The 19,750-nt window shown below is 33.5% G+C and overlaps 1 protein-coding gene across 1 annotated transcript in view; it reads left to right on the top strand.

The window, feature by feature from the left end:
* The window catches only part of LRP1 (LDL receptor protein 1), a 1,646,373-nt gene that overhangs the window by 367,258 nt on the left and 1,259,365 nt on the right, over positions 1–19,750 (top strand). The window contains exons 23-24 of the mRNA XM_090402369.1: positions 620–751; positions 6,138–6,254. Of these exons, the coding sequence (XP_090258495.1) occupies positions 620–751; positions 6,138–6,254 (249 nt within the window). The remainder of the gene's footprint in view (positions 1–619; positions 752–6,137; positions 6,255–19,750) is intronic.

A 19,750-nucleotide genomic window follows, 5' to 3' on the forward strand; every position in this document is an offset into this window, starting at 1 on the left:
TAAAGTGGTTCAGAAAGGTTCCTTTCTTGGTCTCTAGAGCACAGTTTCTGAAATATGTAAAAAAAAAAAAAGAAATAAAAGTACAAAAACATGTGTAAAATTAATAAAAATAGGAAAAACAGTATTCTCAGCCAATGCATGGTACTGTTATACTGTAGATTTACCCCCCCCCCCCCCCCGCACTCTATAACTTTTCCCCACTGTTGGGGTAAAGGCCTCTCCTATTGTGGGAGGGTTGAGTCTACTTCTCCAATGGTAATCCACTCCATCTTGGAAGAGTGTTTATTCACTTATATGAATGAATCAAGATGGAAGACAATCACAAACATTCATGCCTAGGTGTGATTCGAACATGCATCCTCTTGACTGGAGAGCAGATACACTAACCACTTGGCCAACCAGGCTGATGGCACTCACATAAAGTCACAAAAACATTTTAAAGAACTATTTACAATATAGCTATTTTACAGAACAAATTAGCCAAATTTTAAGAAATTCTGCTTAAATAATTGAAAATATGGTTATTTTTAGTGTTCTTCTGCTTGTTACTTCTTTATCATTTTACATGTGAATTTACTAAAGTATTAATCTCATGAAGATATATAATGTTTTTTGGAAGCAGATCCAACTCCACCACCATGTCTTCTTCCTAATCGTACATGTGACAATGGAACCCGTTGCATTCATATCAGTCATTTCTGCAACAAAATTTTTGATTGCACTGATGGATCTGATGAAGGGGGTCTATGTGGTAAGTTGTAAGAAATAAGTATCTATCTAAATTAAGCAGCTGTGTAAATGTTAAAAGCAATTTTCTGATATATATATATATATATAATAGGATTTCATTTATAGATATGTTAAAGTATGATCATATAATGTATAAGTATAAAGTATAACTAATAATTGTTAAAACATATTGAAATTGTATTTTTAGAGATCAGCTGCATAAAAATAGAAGGTAGATGAGAAGAAAATATTGACTCAATTATAATATTATGGAGTACATAAGGGTCAAAGCTATATAACTGAGAGGAGACCTCCACATAGCCTTCAAAGGAATGTGGAGAACCAACCAGGGCTTCTGACCTAATGTCCAGTCCTCACCTTCTCATGGTGCACCCTGTTAGGTATCTCCATGGATATTGAACAAACGAGGATGGGCTGGCAATTTGGAATTCAGCTGACCAAATTGTCTTCTCATTGGCTTAAACCACAATATTAAATGATTGTACAACATGACAGAATTTCATGCCAGATGGCATGTCGGCCGATTAAACAAGGGCCCCCGTTGTTGTCACCAGATAACCAGGGCAAACAGCGAAAAGTCTACTACTGGAAAAAACCCTAAAACACACCCCAACTCAATACCACCAGAGTTCAAGATTGGTACTATCATCATAAGAAGCCTGAATGGCAAAGAAATGGAACTAGCTGAAGATATGTATAAATACCAGATCAATATAATAGGGGTAACTGAAACAAAAAAAAAAAAAAAGGCAAAAACTGGTGAGATCTTTCTGAGCAATAAATACAAAATATTATATTCAGGCAATGACAATCAAGGAAAAGAAGTAGCCATAGTATTCAACACTAAATATGAGGCTAATCTTCTTGAATGGCAGGCAGTCTCAAGTAGAGTGATGTGGGCAAATAACAGAATGGGGAACTGGACAATGAGACTTATTTGTGCCTATGGTCCCACAGAAGGTTCTACTAAGGTAGAAGTGGAGGAATTTTTTGATGCTTTACAGAAAGCAACTGACACAATGAAAAGGAAAAGTTGATCCTTGTTGGGGTTCTAAATAGCAGAGTAGGAAATGATTGTCAGACATACAAAAATATATTGGAAAATTTGGAGAAAAGAGGCATAGCTAATAATAATGGCAAACACTTGTTGGATTTCTGCTCAGGACATGTTCCAATATAAAAATGTGCATAAATTCACATGGAGAGAAGAGGAAAGGAATAAGAAAAATCTCATTGACTATGTTATTGTTGATTATGATGTTTTCTTTCTGGTACAGGATACTAGAGTACACAGAGGATTTGAAATTGGAAGTGATCACTATTTAATCTTGAGCAGGATAAAATTGAATTTCATATCGAAAAGAAGAACATGTAAGAAAGTTTTAAAGCAAATAAAGGTTGAGCAGCTTTCGGATGTGAACTGTAGACTGAAACATACAAACGTTATTCAAGAAAAAATGAAAGAGTTTGAGAACAGGAATCAAACCTTGGAGATTCAGGGGCAAGCTCTGAAGAAAACATTGATTGATTAAGCCAGAGAGGCATGTGGAGAGGTTGTCTGCAAGGATAGAAAAATCAGAACTCCATGGTGGACACAGGAAGTTAAAGAGGCAGTGAAAGAAAAGAAGAAAGCATATCAAAAGTTCCTTGAAAATAAATCAGCTTGTGCTCTTAGAGAATACAGAGACAAATGTAAGAAAGCTAAACAATGTGTAAAACTAGCTAAACAAAAATCATGGGAAGACTTTGGTAAGAACATAGAAAATAAATATCAAGAAGGTGGCAAAATATTCTGGAGGTTGTTGAAGAAGCTCAAAAATGGAAGAAAGAGTGCTGTAAAAGGAATTAGAGATGAAAGGTGATATGAAAACGGGAGAAAAAGATATCCTTGAAGTGTAGAGTAATTACTTTGAAAAATTGCTAAATGAAACTAGCAGTGATGACAGCACAATGATAAAAACACTGACTAGACATGCAATCATGAATACATTTCCATACTTGAAATAGAAAAAGCCATCAAAAGTCTAAAATGTGGAAAGGCAGGTGGAATAGATGATATTCAACCGGAATTGCTCAAATATGGAAGTTTAAAAGTCTAACAGTGGCTGGGCTGGATAGTTCAGATAGGGCCTGGACAGAGGGACGAATTCCCGATGATTGGAGTAGAGCTCTCATAGTACCCACTTATAAAAAGCGAAATGAAACTGAATGTGAGAATTACAGAGGCATTTCATTACTGAGTGTTGAGAAGCGGTTGAGAAGGATTGTGGAAGAGAAGCTTGGTGAAGAACAAGTTGGATTCCGGCCAAATAGAGACTGTCAGGATCAGATTTTCACTTTACGACAGATAGTTGAGGAATCATGGGAATATAACAAAGATCTGTATTTAAGTTTTGTAGATCTGGAAAAGGCATATGACAGGATGCCAAAAGAGAAGCTATTAGAAACGCTACAGTTGTGTGGTATCAGTGGGGCATTATATCAAGCAACACAGTCTTTATTTGAGTTGTAAGTCAGCATTTCGAGCTGAAGGAAGTACAGGAAGATGGTTTAATGTTAAATCTGGTTTCAGACAAGAATGTACATTATCCCCTCTCTTATTCATTATCTATATGGATCACATTATGAAGGAAAGTGGTATTAAACCTGATATCAAAATTGGAATTGTTAATTTCAGCTCTTTGCTTTATGCGGATGATGTTATACTTCTAAATAAATCTGCTACAAGTCTGCAAGATTCCCTGACTAAATTGAATAACTCTTGTAATAGATATGGTATGAAGGTCAGCAATAAAAAGACAAAGACAATGAAAATAGATAGGATTATTGAAAATATCAACTGTGTTGTGAACGGAGAACCTGTGGAACAAGTAAAACATTTCAGCTACTTAGGCACAATTTTTTAGTGAAGATGGTAAATTAAATATGGAAATAGACAATAGAATCAACAAAGCTGGTATAGTAGTGTCGTGACGTTCTATTTTCATGTTGTGTTCGAATCCGCTATCTTGTTACAAGACACTTTCATAAAATAAAACACAACTAATTGTAAATTGTTCACTAATCCAAGGGTAGAGAAATTTCTGTTATACTGCGCCACTCTATCCTTAGATAAGTCTATATGAAATAGTAGGATCAATTCAAAGTTAGTTAGCAGTCTTTCATTCAATCAGGCCAAAGTATATATTTTCTTTTTGATTCCCGCTAGATTCGAATTTTTGTGAACGGTGCAGTAAAAAGAAATTCAGGCAAATACAATAGTTAGATTAATAAATGAAACATTTAATATAGGTCATATAACACATACATAAATATTACTTCTAATTTCCTTATTCTAGAAACAAGTCAAACATTAAGATTAGATAATCACAATAGCACAATCTTCCAAGTCTTCACATGTACTTTCTCAGCTTCTGGGTTACAAAGTTTCTACACTTAATTATATAAACAGAACATCCAATCTAGTCAGTTTTCACACAATTCTCTGTCATGCTATAAGTTCAAAATATCACAGGCACAACTAGCTGAAAATATCTTTCAAACAATTCTTATCTCCAACTCTCATTCACGAAGAGTTTCCACAGTTAAAGTAGCGTTAAGCATAGCGTAATTAACACACAATTCTTCAAGCATTGAAATAATACACTATGATAAACCTTACCGGAAATGGTTCCTAGTACATCATTTATGTTGTGAGCAAACTTTTGGAATTTATTTATCTTACTTAAAAAAAAAACACATCAACAAGACTTATCCACAGTTATACTTAAAGGACTATCAAACGCACTTCAGAATTCTAGACTTCAATTACAGGGTACTTCAACTATCGTCGTTACCACTCATAAACTAATTGAAATGCTGTGAGGTTCTTTTTAGGGCAAATCGGAAATAATCCACAATTCTAGAATAGCCGGGTTCATTCAGAATTCTTCCTTAAACGTCCAGCTTTTTATTTTATCCGATTGTAGCATTAATTTCCTTTTTATTATTACTGCTGATTACACTTTCAGCTAACTATAAAATTCGTTTCGTCCTTGCTCACTTATAAAAATTATCCACTTAACTCCTACCCTTAAGAACCTTTTATTTACTTCTACTTCTCTAGTTTATCCCCTTGCTACCTTTTACTTCCAAAATTCCGTTCCGACTCTCTTACTTCATATACATTTTCTCCTCACTATTTTGTCCACGCTCCGTTCCACTTGTGCTCGTTTATGTCACGCGTCTCCATGACAACCGATAAACGTAAACATTCTCGCAAATGTTACATTAGGCTATACTACTACATTGAGTTATTACATAACATTAAGCTTTCACAAAACAGGAATAATTAGAATATTTGCTTTTCAATAAATGCATAGTTAAATTACAAATATAAGTTCTTATACTATTGACACAACAATAAATAAAACAGCTTAATAATGCTTAATACAGAATCTTATTATCATCATTAACACATTCCTTTGATTAAACAATTAAATATTTGGTATAATTAAGGTAGTTATATGATATCAAATTATAATTTATGTTATTTACATTAAATAATATTTACAAATGTAGTTCTTGTGATGGAAAATCATGTTGGATTCTGAATCAAATAACATTTATTCTAATTTCTACATAATCAGAATCCAACAGTAGGAAGTCAATTGAATAAATTCATATGGAATAAGAGAGAAATTAGTCAGAACACTAAATTAGCTGTATAGCTTATAGATCTGAGAGCTGGGTCAGAAGTAAAACACTTGACCAAAGACTAGAGACCGCAGATATGAGAGTCCTGAGAAAGATTAGAGGCGTGAACAGATGGCATCAATGGCAATATCATATTAAAAGCAAGGATATTAGGAAAGAACTTGGCATTGCTAGCATCCAGGAATGTGTTAGCAGAGATAGTCTCCGGTGGTATGGTCACTTAAACAGAATGGGAGAGGAAAGATTCACAAAGCAAGTGTTCTCTGCCAGGTTGGCTGGAAAAAGGCCCACAGGAAGACCGAGATATAGGTCGATTGATACGGTAAAAAGTTGCTTAGACGATAGAAATATAAGATCTGACAATGTTGGAGTCTTGACAGGTAACAGATTGATTTGGAGGAAAATTATGGATCTGATTTTGTAATATGAATGGATAGAAGTTAAGGAATGATGTAAATTTTTCATGTAATACTGTCATATCCTGTACACTCCTTGAAGATAAATGTCAGGAATTTGATGATGATGATTATTGTTATAATATTATGTAATAATATTGTTGGTGTTTACTATTTTTTTAATAATATATATCTTAACATTCTGAATGCAAATATTTCTATTATTGTTTAAAAAATATAGTTTTTTTATTTTGGTCTATTTTTAATATAATTTCATTTAATAACCTTGCACCCTAGATTATGATCAGTGTTTCTTTAGTCAGTGCGAGAGTCACTGCCAAAATATTCCAGAGGGACACACTTGCTATTGTCCTGAAAATTTGCGCTTAGCTAGTGATGGAAAAACTTGTACAGGTAATTTAATTTAATTTGATTTTTGCTTTTTTCTTTCTTTTTTTTTAAATTTGTAATTTTTGATTGAAAATTTTCTGTTTATCTTCTGGAGATATGGCAGTTGTTAATAGCACACAACCCCCTGTTCTTGTTTCTCTGTCTAATGAGTTTTTAATTGTTTTCAGTAAAAAAAAAAATAATAAAATAATATATACGTAAACCTCTTTTTACGCGATAGATACGTTCTTAAAAATTACGTGTAAATAGAATTTGCGTAAAAAGAACTACTGACTCCATAGAAAAAGTGAAGATTGGTTCAAAACCTGAAATATAAGCAAATAATGAAAAAAACAATTTAAGCTAAAATTAAAATGATTTGAAATAGAAAAATTAACAAAATTTATTTATTTCATTTGGGGTCTTCCTCTTTTCTCCCCATTAAGTTCTTGCCACTGGCATTTATAAGGATGAGACTTTCCCAAATCTTGGTGATAGATAGGCAAGCAGTCATTTAGATTTAAGTTTGGGCAGTGTAGAAGTACTTCAGCACTCTAAACTCTCAAACCTAAACCGGCACAGATGTAAAAGGTTAGTATTGGACTAGAGGATGTTGTGATCAGTGTCCCCTCCATTCTCAGCAAGGCCAGATTTTTTTAGTTTATTTTTGATGATTTAAGATAGGTGTTCTTATAGTTGTTTATGGCTGAATGTCCTGTTTGTTCAAAATACGAACAGAATCACTAGGTGCTTTCCATTATTATTATTAAGTGACACCTCCAAGGAGCCCAAAGACTCATTGAGGAAGGGTACCCACTGCGCAACTCTCTGTCTCCACCACTCAACCCACAAACTACAGCAAATTGCAATCACCATCATCATCTATTGCCCACCACCACTAGTATTTTCACAGACAATCACAAACATCCATGCCCACAGCGGGATTCAAACACACAGTCTTTCGGCTGGACAGCGGATACGCTAATGACTTAGCCAACCAGGTTGATATTATGGGATACTAAGAGAATTAATGTGAACTCATTAGTCTCTATATACAAGTAGCCCAGTCGTGGAGAAACTTCGCTTGCAAACTTTGTTTGCTTACACTAGGATAAAGGATTAAACAAGAATATAATTTCTTTCTATTTTTAATTTAATTATGAAGGTGTGCTTTGCAGTTTTCTTTATATGAACTTTCTAGAAAAAAATAAGTTTTGTGTAAAACTTTAGTATGATTCCAATGCATTTTCTATGTTTAGTAGACAAAGCATAGCTAGCTAAACCAGATTTGTCAGACACTCGAAGTAAAATATATTCTTGATGTTCTTCAAGACAAATCTGAGCAGAATGCCAGTCTCTTCATAATAATACAGGCCACAAGAACAAGTGATTCTCTAAACTCCAGGATAAGAGTAAGGAGGATTTTTATCTTGAGAGAGATAAATAAAAAGAGAGATTAGGAAGGTATTTAGTTTATGAATTGGACAGAAAGAGACTTGTAGGTCAATCTGGCAAAGAAGTCTTGCAGTTTTCCAGGGAATGGCTCATCCATAGGAACTGCAGAACTACAGCACCCCCAATTTTTCTCGATATATAAATATATTTATTAATTTATTTATATTTGCTTGTAATATTTAATTTTATCATCAATGATCCTATACAATTCTCTTATTTTGTATAAAAATAATAATGATCCATCTTGTAACACTTAGGAGGGCGAAGGACGCTAGTGGCACTGTGTTTACCACAGTGTCATATTGCTAGTATTTGCTACATGCGCTAGCATATGCATGTCATAGTGAGATGCGAGCTATTAGCGTAATGCAGTATTGTCCGTCGCACAGTTCCACTGTTGTTTATATGCAGTTTGCACCAGTAGTAGAGTGTTCGTAGTGTTTATCGTGTTTAATCCGTCTCTTTAAATATTTGGACATTACAATTAAAGACATAACATTTGTTATACTTTTTATTTTAGAACATTATTTTGGTTATGATAGTGGATTGTATTTTTAAGTAATTTTGAATTATGCTAAACTATAATTTTACCGATAATAAACAATATTTTTTCATGAAACAAAACAAGAAGAATATATTTTATTTTTAAGTAATTTTGAATTATACCAAACTGTATAATTTTATTGATAATAAACAATATTATTTCATGTTTAATTTTTGTTTTAAATTTTTACTATATTTTCGATATTTTATCCAGACATATACACACAATGTATACATGTTTGGATTGAAGCATTTCCTCTAATTCTGATATCATGTACTGTTTGTATTAATTTTTAAATCCAAGTGTGTATGTTTATTTCGTAAGTTGCAGCACCCCCACAATTTCAAGTCACGAGCCGCCACTGTAGTTTTCTCAATAGTCCTTCAATATATGGAACAGAAAATTTTTATCGAGATAGATTACGATGACCATAATTATTATTTTATCAATTGATTTTTCATCATAACCATTGGAAGTGAAGGTAGCTCTGATGATAAACACTTTATTGTTTGAAAAAGAATCATTTCAACAAATTTTATGAGCTCTGCCAACTAAAGATTAAATCACACTGTATTTCAGATAGGGGTGTTCATGTGAAGCAGCATTAATGTATTTGCCAGTATGAGTTGATTTTTTGCATAGAGAGAACTGAAGACTGCCATTAGGTTGACACAGAATGAGAAAATATGTAGAAAAGGAAGATGGTTATTATCTTCTACTTCTAGTGTAAAATTGATTCTTGGATTAATTGAATTAATTTTCTTAAGGAAATCATGGCGATCAGACGAGGAAGAGCTTCATACAGCAAAACCATTATCAATATATCTGTATGAAACGGGTTTGTTAAGTGCCATATTGAGAATATATTGTTCAAAATTCCATAACATAATTAGCTAGAGTAGGAGAAATGGGACATCCCACAGCTGTTCGTTCTATCTGCTTGTACATTTTCTTTTGATGTCTGATGTATCCTGAATTAACAACAAAATCAAGTAATTTTACAACTCCTTTTTAATGGTTTCTTTATCCCAATAATTATCTTCTTATTATGTTTTAGAGATGATAAAGCCTGAAAATCATTTTTTGATAAATTGCTCTGAGGAGATACTGATTTGAATAAAACATATAACATATGCTGCTTGAAACCTAATTTTACTAGCTAAGGATTATGGGCAGTTACAAAGGTCCTTTACCTATACTAAACATAAGATCCATAATAGGAATTGTGTTTTGAGCATAATCTAACCCTTTTGACAATAGTGAGATTTCTTCATTGGCAAAGGATGGCTTAAAATATTAATGACAGTTCTTGAGGAGTCAGTCTTATTGCAAAGCAGAATATTCTGTTTATTCAAAAGAAATTGACATCTCTCAATATGACAATATTGAAAACTTGTGTGAAAGTTATTTTGAATGATAATTAGATACATGCAATTACTCAAATATAATGTTTGGATTAAAAAATGTCATAGTTATGTGAAACCTATATGCACTGTAACATTTTCTGCAGGTAACTTTTCTTGCATGTCTGTGTGTGTGTGTGTGTTACATCTCTTATCTTTGTATTTAGTGAAGTTGTTGTTGTTGTCTTGTCCTTTGAAGAGTCTTAGATGTTTCCATGTGCTCCTTGAACTGCTTGGGCTATATCGATGATTTTGTTTGTATAGAGCTGTTTTCAGGATTAGGGTCTGTTGCTTGCAAGGCTGCTGTAATTGTTGAACAGGTAAAAATGTGAGTGGGTGTCAGTTCAGTATTAGGGTAGTCGTTGCAGTTTCTATATATTCTCGTATCATCTGTGTTGATCTTCATTTCTCTCTATAATGTCCTGTTTGTAGTCTTGCTATCTTGCTGGAGATATTTCTGTCAGCATTGATTTTAGGAATTTGATGTTGTATCACTGATTTCAGTGGAATTAGTTTAGCTTTTGCTTTTTATATCATCATGTCAGTTTCTTGGTTGAGTTCTCTCTAGCTTCTTTTGCTAATTTATCAGCTGCTTCATTGTAATCAAGCTACTTTTGTGTCTTCTGTAAGGTAGGGATGAATGTTATTGACCATTGTAAAATGCATCTTTTTTTTCCTAAACACTTTAGTTGATTTAAGAGTTTATGGGTGTCTTGTGTGAGCTTGGTATTGCCATATTTGATTGCCTCCATAGCTGATCTTGAGTCACTGTAAATTATAATTCCCTCTGATTGTTGAGATGATGATAATTTTAAGTAGGCTTTGAGTGCTTTATTTATTACATAAAGTTTACTGGTAAAATTGGAAGCAATTCTCCCAGATCCAACTTTTATTGAAAGTTTTTCGCCTTTTGGGAGTAGAAGGAGAACACCAGCGCCTCCATTAATCATATTGGTGTCTGATGATCCATTGGTATAACAAATAACCTGTTTGGAGGATGAAAGAAGGTTGATAGTATTTAGCCTTTTTTTTCTTTGAACATTTCTTTTGATTCTTTTTTTGTACAGAGTTCGGTAAGGTTTAGATTTATGGAGGTAAAGGACTGGAAAATAGAGGTTCTTTGTTTATGTGGACATTTAGCTGATCAAGATCTATTTCCTTCCTGATAGTGTCATCATATTGTATAGTTGATGATCTGTGAAGTCTGCATTTTTGATTCCAATGTTCATAAGTTTTTAGGGTGATATGATCGCATAGCTTCTGATATTATTGATGAATTTTATGATGTCAAATTTTCATCTGTCCTCCAGCAGGTCAAGTCCACATTCCTGTTGAGCTCTGATGTTGTTAGTGGAGGAGACTGCACCAATGATAATCTTGGATGTTTTTGCTGGTACTTTGTCTAATTTTTCCTTTACCTATGAGGCCGAAGGTGACCAGATAGGTGCTGCATATTCCATTATTGGCCTTATTAGTGTAGTGTGAGTAGTTTTGAGAATTTTTGGCTTTGCTCCCCAATTTGTTCCACAAAGCCTTTTCAGTATATTTAATTTTTTGAGAACTCTCTTGGAAGTGTTAGAGATGTGTTATGCAAAACGTAATTCCTGATCAAGCGTAATACCAAGGTATTTTGGATTTGTGACTTTTTCAATTAGCTTGTTGTTGATCATGACTTTGGGATTGTAAGAATGTCTATTTTTCCTGTCTGTACTAAAGGTGCTTAGTTTTGTTTTATCTGGGTTAATTTTGAGTTTAAGTTCATCTGACCATTTTTCTAATCCTCTCAAGGATTTGTTTAGAATCTCTTATGATTCTTTGATTTTAGCACTAGTGTCCCAGATGGCTATATTATCTGCATAGCAAACTACTTTTATGTCTTCTGTAAGGTAGGGATGAATGTTATTGACATATAAAAGGAATAGTAAGGGACTGAGTACTTAGCCATGGGGAACACCAGCCCAGGTTCTTCACTCTCAAGATATTGCATTGATTCTCACCTTGATCTTTCTTGCTCTCATGAAATTAGTGATCCAGATTGAAGCATTTCCTCTAATTCTGATATCTTGTACTGTTTGTATTAATTTTTAAATCCAAACACGATTGAAAGCAGCAGTCAAATCAAGGAATATGGTAGTTGTCTTTTTTGTTGTTTTTTTCCTGAAATGAGTCTATTATTGTTTGGCAAAAGTAGAATAATTGATCTGTTGTTGAATGACAGGCTCTATAGGCAATTTGGTAGTAGTTAATTTTCTTTTTTTTTGTTAGCCAGTGCATGAGCCTGGAGTGTATGATTCTTTCAGTAATTTTACAGAGTATGCTAGTTAATGTGATAGGTCTATAGTTTTGACATTCTGCAGCATTTTTGTCAGGGTTCAGGATGGGCACAATAGCTGATTTTTTTTTCCCATTCTTTTGGAAGTTTGCCTGTTTGCCAAGAAGAATTAAGAATGTCCAGAAGTTGTTTTTTGGCATTTTTGACCATATGACCAAAGATAAGATCATTACCAAGAGATTTATTAGGTGCAGTTTTCTTGATTGATGAATTTAGTTCACTTAGTGTAAATTGTTCAGAGAAGATGTCATTAGATTGGTATGTTCTTGCTTGTTTTAGTATTTTACTTGTGAGTTTGTTGAGGGTCTTTTCCTCTCTGTTATACTGAAGTTTGGAGTGGTTTGAATAGGTTTTTGCAAATGTGTTTGCAATTTCTTGATCTGTGATAGCTTTTTCCCAGCATTTGTGATGAAGTTTGTTTTCTGTTGGTTCTCTTCTTTGATATTGTTGTCTAGGATTTTAATAATGTTCCAGTGTTGGCTGTCTTTTCTTGGGTCCAGGTTACTGCAAAGCTCTGTCCATTTCTCTTGCTTGCACTTCCAAATTTCCTGCTTTATTTTGTATGTTATATCCATTAATTTCTTTCTGGATTCATCTGTTTTTATTAATTCTGAATTATTCATTGATATTGTCTCTTTCTGTAATCATTGAATCAGTATTGTGATCTTTCCACTATGGTATCCAGGTATATTTCTGTTTGCCTCTTGGTATTGTTGCTTTGGTAGCTTTATTGATATGTGAAGTAAGGATTTGTAATTTTATGTCAAAGTTTCCAGAGACAGGTTCATCTTGACAGAGACTATCCAAGATTTGAGTAAACCTTGTCTAGTCAGCTTTTCTGAAGTTCCATGTCATTTTGATTTGCTGTTCTTGATCAATTTTGAAGTTTAGTGTTGTTATTATAGGTCTGTGGTGTTTCCCAAAATTTTCCATTGTGCACTTGATGCAATGCTATAATTAATAGCTGTGATGTCGATAGTAGATTCAGTTCTTTTGGTTTTAGAGAGATAGGTACTCTGTCCATTGTTAATTGTTGTGAGTTCCAAATCTGTAAAGAAGTTTTCCAATTGTTGACCTTTATGGTGTAAATCGGGGAAGCCCCCACATTGGGCTTTTTGCATTTAGGTCACCAAGTATGATGGTTGTATCAATTGGAGCTTTGCTTAGCTTTTCATTGATGTCTGTATCAATATTTGTATTATCAGGCTGGTAGATGTTTGTGATTGAAATAGAATGGTTTGGTAGGTGTATTTCCACAGCTTGATTTTCCATCGAACTGTTATTATTTAAATATTGATTTGGATTGATTTCATTGAATTTGATTTCTGGGGTCTTCAAAAAGATAGCAAGCCCTTTACCAATTCTTCCCTCTCTATCCTTCCTAAGAACTGTGTATCCTTTGATGCTGAAGTTCAGATCTTTCTTTAGTTTTGTTTCTTGTAGACAAGCAATATGGATATTGTTTTTGTAAAGTATGTATTTAAGTTCATCCATTTTTCTTGAGTTCCATTGATATTGAGTTGCAAAATGTTAATATGAGTCCTTGTAGCATATTTATCATTAGGAGCCCGAACTGCAGCCCCAGATGCGTTGGCTGCCCAGGATGTGGTAGCATTGGTTGATTTCTTTCTGTGACTCTTCATTGGAAAATTGAATACCATTGCCACGTTAGTCACCTTGAAATCGGACCATAAGAAATTTGGTCAAAAGCTTCAAGGGTTTGGTGGGGGAGACGCGAGGAGGTGTGGTTGGACTTCTTCCCCCCCATTTAGTGAAGTGAAATAGTAAATAGCACTCATTTTGAGTCAACATTCATTTGAGATAAAAACTTAAAGTATTTGGTATTACTGAAGTATTACTAAGATAAAGTATTACTAAAGTTTATAAATATCTTGCTAGATAACAATTATTTAATTTATTATTTATTAACTTATTTTAGCTATTTATTATTTAGTTATTATTTATTTATATACATTATTTATTCAAGTTTTGATCTCATACAATTGTTGACTCCATAAAGACTCTTAGTATTATATTTTGCTGCTTTTCTTGTTCCAAAAAATTTAATTGAAATGGTTATCCAGTCAAGTATTGTAATATATTGCAATATAAGGTAATTTTATTCTATTATATTCTATTATATATACAGGGTGTCCCAAAATTCACGCAAGATTTAAATTTAGCGCCATTTGTGCGGTAAAGTGTTACCAACGAGATAAAACAGACAGCGTGACAGCTGACAGTTCAGGGTTATTAAAAATGACCACACACAGCGAAGAGAGTTCGTTGAATGGATTATGGAACAACAACAAGTGGATGCTTATTTTTCAAACAAAATCATCTTCAGCGATGAGGCTCATTTTCATCTTGATCGCTTTATTAATCGACAAAATTGTCGCATTTGGGGTTCAGAAAATCCACGAGTGATTGTTGAGAAACAAATGCATCCACAACGTGTCACTGTTTGGTGCAGATTTTGGGCTGGAGGCATCATCAGTCCATTCTTCTTCGAAAATGCGGCTGGTAAGGCAATAACAGTTAATGGTGCTCGCTATCGTGACATGATAATCCAGTTTTTTGTGCCTAAATTGCAAGATATGGGTGTGGATGACGTGTGGTTTCAACAAGACGGTGCCACATGCCATACAACCCGAGAAATAATTCAATTACTGCATGAGTCATTTCCTAGTCGTGTAATTTCCCGTTTTGGTGATCAGAATTGGCCGCCCAGATCATGTGACTTAACGCCGTTGGACTTTTTTCTTTGGAGTTTTTTGAAGTCTAAGGCTTATGCCAACAAGCCCACGACCACCCACGCCTTGAAGGAGGAAATTGAGCGCTGCATCAACGAAATTCAGCCACATTTATGCAAAACGGTCGTGGAAAATTTCGACAAAAGAGTGCATATGTGCCAGCAAAGCCGTGCAGGCCATTTACCCGATATGCTATTCCATGCATAACCTATCCTGTATACTTTATGAATCAATAAGAAATTACAATTTTTAATTAAAAACCTGTGTTTTCTATCAAAATTACTTCTTGCATGAATTTTGGGACACCCTATATATTAGACATTTAAAACAAAACTTAATCATTGTTTAATGGTATAATGTTGTATGCTTTAATGAATAAAATTAGTCCTATGATTGGGTGAGCCTCTGTAGTTCATTCAGTATAGATGAAACCCTTTGGTCGGAAAGACCTGGATTCGATTCCCGTCAATGACATGAGGTGAGTTAGCCAGTCTCGTATGGAGGTGGTGGTGGTGGGGGGTTCACCTGGAAACTTGGGTTTTTCGTCCCCCAGGACAGGCAAACCAGTCCCATGAACATACATGACATGGATTACAGTCATGAATACGTCCCGGCCATATGCCAGTCCTAAGCCCGGATAAAATTGGAGGGAGGGGGGCAGTGGTGAACTACTCTGTAAAAATCTCACCAGGAATACTTTGTGAGCAATGCCCACAAAGTCACCTACAGTCAGAAACGACTGAAAGAGAAAACCAGAGAGAAACCTATGATTTGGTGGTATGTGAGGTTTATTGGATCCAAGTATGTGGACTTGCTGAGTCTTTTAATTTTTACTCTGACTTGACACTCGTTAATTCTCTGAATTAAATTTTATATGTTAATGATCACAAAACACATTATTTCATTGACTTTTACTGCTCATTCTTATTTGTTGCTAATAATGCTATAGTTATTATCAGCATCCCACAAATCCATGAGGCTTGCTCTGTTTAGAAACAAGTGGTGAGTGAATTTTCAGTCTTGTTCTAAATGTATTTAAAATATTTTCTTTCCATAATTTACACTCCCCCCCAGTTTTAAACATTATCTCATTTACTGTCAAGTTATTTGACCACTGGTGGCCATCAAAAAACTTATTAAAGAAGTTTTATTTCCAGAGAATTGGAAATGAAACTTCTGGATCTCAAATCCTTAATTCAAACACTAAAGAAACACCAAAACACTTGCAATTTTCATTGCTGGTTTCTCTAAAGGTCATAGTGTAAACTAGTATTCTATGCTTTCTTCCTTCCTTTTATTTCCTTTAAGGTTCAGAATTTTATTTTTCTTTCTCTGTGAAAAACTACAAAATACCAATGTATTAAAGCTCAACCTTCCATACGTACTTCTCCAAACAGGTGACCTGTCATCATTGTTATAACATGACAATTGATAAGTATTAAACATATTTCTTTGTATATGAAAGACTTCATAAATATCTGCTATCCAGTTCCAAAAATCCTCCTAATTTCTATTGTTTGTTCTTCTCGCTCCACGCTTACTCCACTAAACATCACACTTCCAGTTTTTGTTTCACTCAAGAAGCGACAAAATGCGCCATTACTACATGTTATCCTTATGGTGCTTTACTTGAAAATTAAGTCTTGTGCACTTCAAGCAAAACAAGTAAGTTTTTCATATTATGATGCATTCAGATTAGATTACAGTTGTCATTTCCAATAAATAAATTTTATCATCAATACATTCAGTTTAAAACCTTAGTTCACTATTAATTTTACATATATATACAGTATGCATCACATGTGTAATAGACAATCTATTAAAATAACAATTAATTATGTTTTTTCCTACAAATTAGCAAAGAAACCGGTAACTATAAACAAATTAAGATCATCACAAATTCATCGAATAATATACATCTTATGTATCCAACATCTTTATCCTTTAAGTAGGCACCAGTTGTAATATATTATTGTCCTGAGCTGATTTTCATAGCTCACAACATGAATTAGCTTAATGTAATTAATTTTTTACCTAGTGAAAATTCTTTTTAATGGCATTGTTTAAAAAATACAATTAACTTACAAAGACAAGTCAAAGACCAAATCACGTGACTGAATACATTGTAAAAAGTTAGTCTGGCTCCACAAAGAGTGCTGCTTACTTTCTTATTTTCAGGAATCTTATTATTTGCCTTTCCTATTAAATTATTTTTGGTGGATAATTTATATAAATTCTTTCTTCATTATGAAGAATGAATGATAGAAAATAAAACAAATCGGGTTGTGGTGAATGGTGTTGTATAATTACATGTAATGAGAATTAAAGAATGTATTATTCTGTTTTGTGATCATTTAGTTTTTTTAAAACATCACTTATGACAATATTTATATAAAGTAGAGTGACACTGTGGGAGAGTAACATTTTTTTGTTGCTAGTAGATTTAGATCGTATTTCAGGAGCCCGTTTTCATCATATCTACAATTCTAACACTACACATAATATTGAATTTGGATTTAGAAAATGTTGAACCTTATTTCTCTTTTTATATTATGACATTTATAATATAAGATTCATTGATCTAAAAATAATTTAAAAAATGTCCAGGATTAATATTCAGTTTATAAAAAGTTCTTACTTTGTGTGTGTGTGTATTTCACATATATGTGAAATATTTTATTGTTATTTTCTTTTTTATTGTTATTATCCATTTTTATTTTAAGTGTAAAAAAAATCTGCGATTTATAAAGTTAAAAAAAAATAAGCAGAAAAAAAAAAGAAATCAAAAGTTTTGGAATTTTTCAAGGGAGTATAACTCAGAAGATCAAGTTATATGTTACCAATGTTGAAAGATTTTATTTGGAATGTAGTTTTTACAAGCGAAATTATGGGACAATGAAGGATTTAGTCGTACCTCCAGTGAATGGACTAGTACAAAAGATGAGAAGTTATTTCAGCATTAATCTGCATTTCCATTGATGATGATTACAAAATTTATAATCTTGGTTACGTTCAGTTTTATAATTTGTAATCGGCATCTAAACTGGTGAAAATAGCGAAATAACTTGAGCACTGGTAGCAGCAAATTTTGAGAAGTATGTTGTTGGATCATCTGGCAATGATGTCAGCAGCATAGTGACTCACCAGTTGTTTTGTTATCAATTATGCCTTAATAAACAATACATTTAGCTGTTTGTGATTTTTTTCTATCAGTAAAAGACAACTTTTGAGGAAAACGAAATGACTTTGAGAATAGCTATGGTGATTTTGATGATTTTTTAGACAATGATGAGGAAGAAGAAGAATTGGAAGTTAACAAATTTGAATTAGAAAAGTTTCAGTATTTAAATGAAAAATCAAAATATATGCAGTTTTAAGACTTCTGCCATACACAGGTTGAAGGTCTTTTTCAACAAAAAAAAAAAAAAAAAAAAAAAAAGTGTCTGTGTGTATTCATGTATGTATACACACACATATACACACACTATATATATATATACACACAGTATGTGTGTACATATTTTATTTATTCACTCAATATATATATATATATATATATATATACTGAGGAAAATACACAATTTATATACATGAGGGGTAGTACCCAAATATAAACAGAATCTGAACTTGGTGTGCATGCATTTTTTAGTTACAGGTGATGTCTCTAGGCATCATGAGTGTGCAGTTTTCAAGTTTCCAGTCTTCAAGTGGCGTCATCCTGTGTGAACTGGTTTGTTATTTTAGTTGCTTTTATTGTTAGTGCTTACAAGCAAGTTTGGCGATTTTGTGATGGCTGACCACAAGAAATAGATAGGGTGCATGAAATTTTGTTTTATTTTGGTAAAACTGCAGCTGGAACTATTGTTATTCTTTGACAAGTCTTTAAGGACAACACTTGAGGTAAAATGCAGGTGTACAAGTGGTTTTCTCATTTCAAAAATGGGGATGTGTCAGCTGAAGTCCGACCACAGTCTGGTCAACCTTCAACAAGTAGAAATGATGAAAATATTGAAAAGGTTTGCCAGGCAATCAATGAAGATAATTGAAAGACCATTGAGCAAGTTTCTGAATTTATCGTAGAGTTTGTGTTACAAATTTTAACAGATTTTCAAATGAAATGTGTGTCCACTAAATTTGTGCCTCATTTGCTCACAGATGATAAAAAAAAAAATCATGTGAATGTTTGCTGTGATTTGAGTGAGCATGTTCTTAAAGACCAGAGCTTTCTTTCAAAAGTTGTGACTGGGGTTGAGTCTTAGTGCCATGGTTATGATCCAAAGACAAAATAAGCATCAAGTCAATGGAAACATGCAAATTCACTGAGATCCAAGAAGGCACATCAAGTTCAATCAAATGTCAAGACAATGTCAGTTTGTTTTTTTGATGTGAATGGAAATGTACACAAAAAATTTGTTCCTCCTCGACAGATAGTGAACCAGTTTTATCTCAACATTTTGAGAAGACTGCATGATAGTGTGTGATAAAATAGCCAGAAATATGGAGTAGCTGAGATTGGTTGCTGCGGCAGGACAATGCCCCAGTCCACATGGCCTTGTGTATCCAATAGTTCTTGATGCAAAAAAAATGGCAGATGTTCCGCACCCTTCCCTACTTGCCCAATCTCTCTCCATGTGAGATTTTTATTCCCGCGGATAAAGAAAACCATGAAAGGGCAGTGATTCATTGATGTGGATGAAGTGAAACAAAAGTCGCTGGAGACCATAAACAGTATTTCAGTTGAACAGTTCCAGAACTGTGTCTGGCAGTGAATAAAACTTTGGGATAGGTACATTGACTCACATTGAGTATCGAGACTAGAATATGGTATTATAAACTTTAATAATTTAAAAAAAAAAAAAAAAAATTCTGATTATTTTTGTGTACCCATTCGTGTGTGTGTCTGTGTGTATGCATAATATAGCATTATAGACACACATATACACCCAGGGAGTTGGAATTAATTAGTTATGAATGTTGGAACTTGCTGCTTCATATGGTTTCAGCATTTTTAAGACCATTTCAGTTTATTGAAA

The sequence above is a fragment of the Typopeltis vanoorti genome, chromosome 2, assembly GCF_054136105.1.
Source record: "Typopeltis vanoorti isolate ZY-2024b chromosome 2, IOZ_Tvanoo_1.0, whole genome shotgun sequence".
Lineage (NCBI taxonomy): Eukaryota > Metazoa > Arthropoda > Arachnida > Uropygi > Thelyphonidae > Typopeltis > Typopeltis vanoorti.